At 39.3% G+C, this 8,023-nt stretch overlaps 1 protein-coding gene across 1 annotated transcript in view; it reads right to left on the bottom strand.

Moving 5' to 3' along the window:
* npr2 (natriuretic peptide receptor 2) overlaps window positions 1–5,449 on the bottom strand; it is a 131,116-nt gene extending 125,667 nt beyond the window's left edge. Inside the window, exons 1-3 of the mRNA XM_067985205.1 lie at window positions 4,373–5,449; window positions 2,913–3,112; window positions 1,979–2,092 (exon numbers count right to left, since the gene is read on the bottom strand). Of these exons, the coding sequence (XP_067841306.1) occupies window positions 1,979–2,092; window positions 2,913–3,112; window positions 4,373–5,075 (1,017 nt within the window). The 5' untranslated portion in view covers window positions 5,076–5,449. The remainder of the gene's footprint in view (window positions 1–1,978; window positions 2,093–2,912; window positions 3,113–4,372) is intronic.
* Window positions 5,450–8,023: the final 2,574 nt, after the last annotated feature.

Below are 8,023 nucleotides of genomic sequence, written 5' to 3' on the forward strand. Positions count from 1 at the left end.
CACACCAGCAGCATGTGATTTACCTGCTAAACATCAGGGAGCCACAGCTAACTGCGATGACTAATAATATGAGGTCACTGGTTGCTGTCTGGTAGTTGCGGTGGCAAATATGGGATTACATGTTAGAGATGGCATAAGATTCCATTAGATGTTGACTGGGAATGCAGAATAATATAAGCTGTTGTAATACATTTGGATGGTCTAGATGACATAGTAAATTGAGAGAAGAAAACCTAAGTGATTTCTAAAAGTTGTTTGACCATGAAATTGGACTATAATTTTCAACTCACTTACTCCTTTGTGTTTGCCATTTTACACAATACACAACATTTTACATATTATTTGATTATATTTGTTATTAAAGGTTATTATATTGGACATAACAAGTGACTGAATGTGACACAGGCTGAAGAATTAAACATCACATCACAGGTGTTGTAGTTTAGAAGCAGCTTACTATTTATGCATTACATGTGACTGACTAACAGTTGGTTAATATTGAAGTACAAAGCAGTAATTAGGCTGAGGGGTTCTGAATACATTGTAAGTCATGAATATGATGCTTTAGCAGTTTATATCATTAGAAACAAAAACGTGGAAGTATTCTATTTCAAGCTGCTTTACTATTGTTAATGATATAAACTGCTAAAGCTTCATATTCATGAGCAGATAAATGGTAATAAAGATATGGATGACATTTGACCCAAAGGCATATAAGGTCACATGACTGCTCTTGTTGTAACACTAAATTTTTGGTGTTCACTGAAAACAAACATTTGGTAGCAAAGTACAGAAAAGGGTGAAATCTGAATCACCCACATTGAAAAGGGTGCAGAAACTTCTATTTGCTGAAATAAAATGCCAAATGCTTTCTCAATCTGTTTCAAAACAATGTTCAGTCCCTTAAGTGAGTCAGAATATGTCATGATCCAAATTAACCAATTTAAATGACCATAGTCTTTGGTATGCATTTGGTTACATAGTGGCATATTGTGTAATTAAATGTGGTGTTGTAAATCATTCCATAAAATGAATACAGTCAGAGAAATAAAATGAACTTAAAGTCATAGACAAGTCCTCTATGAAAATCAAAGTTTAAAACACACACACATTTATAATAATTTTGCTGGCGTCAACACAAATCAAATTCCTAAAACAGTCTGAACAGAAAAATAAGATTAGCATTCACAGTTGGGATTGGCTGCAGTCATGTTTACTTTTTACTTGATGTGTAATATAGAGGTACCAAAATATTAATCTGAATAGTGTGGGAATTTAACAATGATAATTAGAAAATTAAATTTGGTCTAGAGCCAAAAATGATATAGTTGCCAGCCATTAATAACGTCGTTACTTGAATTGTCTTTAAGTCTGCAGATTTTGCATTGTAAGTCTGCAATTACCAGCCTTCCTATAGGAATCATCGCTTCTGCGAGAGAAGTAAACATCGTAGTAAATGATTGGCGTTATATTGGTTACAACGGGTCTCCTAGATCGACATTGTTTTAAACCAACTGTATTTTTATCTCCTAAAACGATATAGCAGTAATATGCCGTCACTTCAAGATAGCAGTACACCAATCTACTACACAGGTCATTAGATCAAATGAAAGTAAACAAATGAATCTGAAATGTGATAAATATTCTGTGCTTAAATGAAACGTGAAGCACGTCCAGTGTTTACACTGCAGTATGACCAGAATCACCATTGGTCGCAGGTCCCTGTGCCAGATAACTGCCAGAATCTAACTTCTTTAGTTGCTCCCTTCAGTGCAAGGAAAATGAGTGAAGGATCTTTCTATATATTAGTACTGTTTGTCTGTCTATCTCTCTATCATCATCGTCTTCTATCTCTCTCTCCGCCTGTCTATCGATCAATCGATCTTTTGATCTGTCCGTCTATCTATCTATCTAATTAATCATTCTCGTTTGTATCCAGTAACTGACTTTCCAGTACTGTATTCCAGCGGATGCTTACCAGAGTGTTGTCCAGATCCACACTCGACACATTTTTGGCTCTTCTCCGTAAATCTTCTTGAAACTCCAAATATTCCGGTTCTTCTGGGTGTCGGTAGGTGATAATCATCACAGACTGAAACAAAAAAGCAGAGCAACAACGTCCCATTTAGTCTTAGTTCATTATAAATCCCCAAGCAGGTCCCATGCAGTTTGTGGGATGAAGAGCAGAGTACGAAGATTATGCTTTGTGGAGACTCAACTCGTTTCACAACCAACTTTTTAAACGTCATTCCACAAAGAACACAGAAACCACAGAGTCATAAAAACTGGGAATTTCAACATTTTGAGCAACTTTTAATGTAATCTCTTTTTGAGGAGGGAGTGTTGCTAACAAAATATGAAGGATGATTTTTTCTGAATTGCAAATAGGTTTCTTGTGAGTGGATGTGAGTCCATCAAAACGGTAATTTTCATTTGCCCGTGCTTTAACAGGGTCGTAAGAAAACTTACAGCAAAGCGAATATTTTATTCAATGCACGTCCTTGCTTCATTCTCATTATTTTCTGAGATTGAGATTGATAGATTTTTGTTAGTTAAGGGTACCAAGGGATATTGATCAAAGGTGGGTAAATGGAGTTCAGGTATAGAGCAGCCATGATCTGATTGAATGGCGGAACAGGCGCTGAATGCCCTACTCCCGTTCCTATGTTGACTTTTAAAGGCCATTGCTGTTATTATTATTGCTTACTGTAGGTAAAAACAGACGGCAGCGCCACGTTATATAAAGCATCTGCATAACCCTTTACAAACTGCACTTTTACAAACTGTACAAGACAGTTCTACTTGTCAGCACAAAGATTGCTAACAGGAAAGATACAGTTATATATTTTTTTAAGTACACAGGCAAACTATCTCCTAGATTATTTGAAATGAATTGAAAGAAATGAGTGTACTTTGAAAGCCTCCTTGAGGACGGGCTCGCTGTTGTGATTCATTTGCCAAGGTTTGTAGGACTCTCCCGATGACTTCACTTTTAGACTTTCTCCGAACACATCCACATAGAAAAAAACATAGTCTCCCCCCGTCAGTCCTTCTTTTTGCGCGTAGAACATTATCTGACGAAAAGCTTCGAAAGGGAAACATATGTACACAACTGGAAGAAAAAGGGAGAGACACTGTGTAAATCAGAGTCATTTGTGCACAGCAAAACACTCAATAGACCAATAAATGGTCCTTTACCCCTTCAAACTAACGAAACCGATATTAAGCAAAATACTTTTTCAGGCATGACGTTGTATTTTAGCTTTTTAAAATCCAGGTTAATCGTTTTGTGTCAAACAGGTGGTGCAAAGGTTAATATCGCGGAGATCTGTACACAAAGGGAAGCCACATTGTGAGCACTATTTAACGGCGAAGACCTCGCTGCCTTTTAATCGGTGCTCACACGCTCCTGCAGGCAATGCGCTGCTTGCTGTTGATGTAGGTGTTGTGTCTTTCACTATTTATTGCTGCAAATGGATTATGGCGAATTGTAAAAACAGGCGACGGCACTTGTGTGTATCTGCAGTCAGCGTTCGTGCTCCAGAACTCACATCTAATTTTGTACTATCTGCATGTCCAATACAATATACACACCACACCTGTTCCAGAGTTTGTAGGTCTTGAGATTCGAATAAGTGTACGAATCAACACCATTGAGTCGATTTCGCACATTATTATTCATAGAATTTCCACTTATAACGCTATCCAATTGTGTAGTAATTTCTCCTAAAAGGCTAACTTCCTTACTGTTTTCAACTGACGGATAGTTCTGGCTGGGCAGATGTGTTACAGATGTGTTTTTACATCGTACATTGTATTCTGGTTTGCCATCATAAACGTTATTTGGTGTGATACACCAAGAGTCAGAACTGCGTTCTTTTAACAGTTAAAGTGTCAATGTTGCACTGAACCCTTTGCAACAATCTACCCCGTCAAATTCAGGACAATTTCTTAAATCGAACCCCCCCCCGTTAATCTCTCTCTCCGGCGGGATAAAGAAGTTACGACCGCGGTCAAAAAAAGGATGGTTTAATCAGATTCAAATAATCCGCAATGAAAAAAAGGGTCCGCGGGAAATAGGATTGAAATCAAATAACACAATATGATGCTTATTTTTTTTAAAAAGTAAATGTCTATTAAAAACGCAAGAGACTGCACCGTGGAGAGAGAAATGTAGCCTTAACTGTTAGGATGCAAAATGTTAGATCATTTGATGACTTCACCCCTCTGAAACATGGAGTCTGGGGAATAAGCGAGAATTGGGCAAACATTTTCATATATATAATGGTGCGGCGTCGCATCCTAAACAATACCAAACCACTTTACTATTACCACATTTCATACAAGGGGTGGGGTCTGTAAATCCACTTACTCCGTGCATTGTCTTTAATGAATTGTACAATATCTATGATAGCCGTATGGTCCAGCTCTTCCACCACAACATTGTGGTAATTCACCGTGAGGTTTGTAAACTTGGTTTCCAGAGAGGTGTAAATTCCTTCCGTGATAAAGAAAAAAAGACGATCATCCGACTTGAGGTCCAGGTAAACGAGGGCCGCCCTCGAGGTCCAGTTGAAGATCTCGTGGATGTGGTTGGTAAATTCCCCGAGTTTGGAATAGATCGGTCCCGTCCGGATAGTCGTGTTGTATTCTCCCGTCTTGGCGGAGAAGCCGAAAGCCGATGCCCCGGCTGTGACCAGGGGCAGTCTCCAGTGGGTGGCGAACCTGGCCACCGGGGCGGCGGTGTAGATGCACCCGGGACCCACGAACACATCGGGGTCGTCCTCCAGCTTTAGGTCCACGGCGTGCAAGGGGGCGAGGGAATCGGCGCATTTGCCGTTCTCTTCGCTGCTCTTGAACTTGTAGGTGAGGACGTAATTCTTCAGGAGCTCCCCGTCCTTGTTAATCCTTTCGATGGCCAGTTGGATGGCGGGTCCGACCCTCGGCCAAGCCCAGGCGTACTTGGTGTTGTTATGAGGCAGCACGATGGCGATGTTGATGGTTTCAGGGGGACTTTGCGATCGCCCCATGCCGCTGGCGAAGTAGAGAAAAAGAAAGAAACATCCCACCTTCATGGTTCATGGAAATAAGCAAAATGTCAATGTTGTAATGAAACCTATCGATTTCTCTTCAAAATCCTTTCATGTTTTCGACGCAGGCTAAAGTGTAACTGACGAAGGTTGCTGAAATTGACCAAAAGTAATGAAATTAACGAGGAGCAGTAAAGCATGTGCTTTCTTTTTTTTTCCTTCTTGTTTTCCTCACTTAGTCATCAGCAGGTTATATTATTTCTCCTCCTTCAAACCGCACTCAAAAGGTTTCTCCTCGTCTTCGTTCTCCTGGTCCGCGCTTTTCCGTCTGGGTGACATTTGACCAGACCTGGTCCATTCATCTTTTTTTTTTGTTGCTCGTCTCTCGAACCACATCGATCGTTTAAGAGAAAAAAAACCCTCCCAACCTCAGTCATTACCATATCGGGCCTCCACTTGGTGTGATCAGCCCTTTCTCAGCACGTCAGCGAGAGGCAACACGTTACACACAACCAGGACTAAAGCGCCATCTGCCAGAGCAAAGCGCCACCGCCACCGACTCAATGCATTCTTCCCATTCAAAACACCGCAATAAGATTGTTAATGCTTAATATAGTACCGCGCCGACTTTATAAAATTACATTAAAACAATGCACGAATAACGAAATCGCTGTCAACAGTAAACGTGTGCATTGTCAGTTTGTCAATTGTTTCGTATTTCTCCCCATTTTATTCAGTCTCCCGAGGTTTTCAAAATATTAATTTCTAACAGGAAGCCGATAGAGAGGTTCGGAGGAATGCAAGCATTCTGGAACTTGATTCTGGATTATAACAATTTACACGAAATTTTAACTTCATTCCGCTTTCTATAACTGTTGCTACTCGGTTGGGCGGCTGTAATTCGCAATCGCATCGCTTGATAGGGCCCAGAACCTAACAACTGCCATATCAATAAAAAAAAGGTACTGAGCTCAGTTAATGTAATATATAAGTAGTGGATAGACTTTTTTTAAAAAAAATAACTTCTTATCTACAATGTATTTGCAATTCTGAGAGGGTAAGCACTCCGGCGTTGTCTGTTTTAAGGATATCGGCCCCTTTTTTCAGGCTCACGAAGACTGGGATTATTGCTCAACAAAAGTCTAACCTTTACCAGAGTCGTTTTTTATAATCTCAAGTTGGTGTTTGAAATAGTTCAAGCTCAAATAATACAAGGAAGGAGAGATAATTTGGTGATATTGGATACATTAGATCTACTGGTATTTTAAAAGGATGACAGCAATCAATGATTAGAATAAGCAGGCAAATTCTGTGAGGACAATTTGGAGACGATAGAAGCTTAGTAGAATGAACTTCTTTGGTTTCCACCCTACACTGACCAAATCGATATATCGATTTAAAATTAAATTTAGTAATTAACGTGATATCCAGTATGACACCTGCTGCATTTTTAATGACAAATTGAAATTTTGTTTGAGTCATTTTTACGCAATGAACCACGGCTGTAAGACTGGTATAGGGACATCTGGATAGCAAGAGTAGGATAAAGGTAATAACAGTGAAATGTTTCAGTCCAAATTACAAGAAACGGCGGTTTACCTTATAGGCTGCGCCGACCGTGACAATCTCGAACGTCTCAACACTCATTCTATCATTTGGGCGAATTCTGCGTTCATTTCGTTTTCCACTCACTGCAGAAATTTCAGAAAGTCCACGTTTACTTTTCTCCCAAACCTATGTCAACATTTAATAATCAAAATAAGACGAATGCTCAATTGGAACGAAACGGATTGTTTTGCTAGATTTCTATGTGTATATTGTAGCTTTAGTCAGTTTTCTTTTCCAATAGCTATTTTCATTTCGTTGTGAAATGAAGGAAACTGCGTCCAATCCCATGAGATGCCCTCCTCTTCTCAAACACACGACAAAAAAAAAACTATTCTTTAAAGGGAATTGGTTTTCATTTGCACGAAACTGTGTCAGAAAAACGGGAACAGGCTTTCGCAGCTTTAGAAACGTCACTTTGAAGGTGGAAGTTAGATTTGATCTGGATGGGCGCTCAGCCCTCACAATACACTGTAACCTGTGGTAACTGAAGTCAGTAAATAATAAGTGGCATTGGGAATATCGGGAGCATTTTAATGCTATCCAATTATTTGTGCCTCCCAGTTGGAACTGAATAGTTTAGGAATATAATAATAAAAATCATCTCTTAATATTAATTATATTGAACATAATTTTGTTAAATTAGATTTTCCAATTTTATTTATCAATTGGGCACCAGACCTCAGGAAGGATTTATTGGCCCTGGAGAGGGTGCAGCACAGGTGCACCAGAATGATACCAGGGTTAGAAGGTTAAATTATGAGGTCATGTTGCATAAACTTGAGTTTATATTTCCTTGAGTTTAGAAGGTTGGGAGATGATCTAATTGAGGTGTTTAAAATGTTAAAGAGATCAATAGGGTAGAGAGAAACTATTGCCTCTGGTGGGGGATTCCAGAACAAAGGGGGCACAATCTTAAAATCAGAGCTAGGCCATTCAGGTATGAAATCATGAAGCATTTCATAACTCAAAGCATAGTGGAAGTTTGGAATTCTCTTCCCCAGAAGCCTGTGGATGCTGGGTCAATTGAAATTTTAAGACTGAGATGGACAGATTTTTATTAGGTAAAGGATTTGAAGGGATATGGAGCAAACGCAGGTAACATGAGTTGAGGTGCGGATCAGTTATGATCTAATTGAAAGGTGGAGCAGGCTGGAGGGGTTGAATGGCCTACTCCTACTGTGTACCTCATAAATCAGAATTAGTTTGCAGTTGAGAATGATGGGAATAAGGTTTTATCTCCTGTCATCTGTATGGATCCAACGTATAACAATGTATAACATTCAAATTTTATTGATACATATATATATATACACGGAAATGTGTGTGTGTGGAGAGAGAGAGTGAATGAATGGAAGTACAAAGTGAACTCTGCCGAATTCAATTGT

Source organism: Heptranchias perlo, chromosome 1 (genome assembly GCF_035084215.1).
Source record: "Heptranchias perlo isolate sHepPer1 chromosome 1, sHepPer1.hap1, whole genome shotgun sequence".
In the NCBI taxonomy this organism is placed as follows: Eukaryota; Metazoa; Chordata; class Chondrichthyes; order Hexanchiformes; family Hexanchidae; genus Heptranchias; species Heptranchias perlo.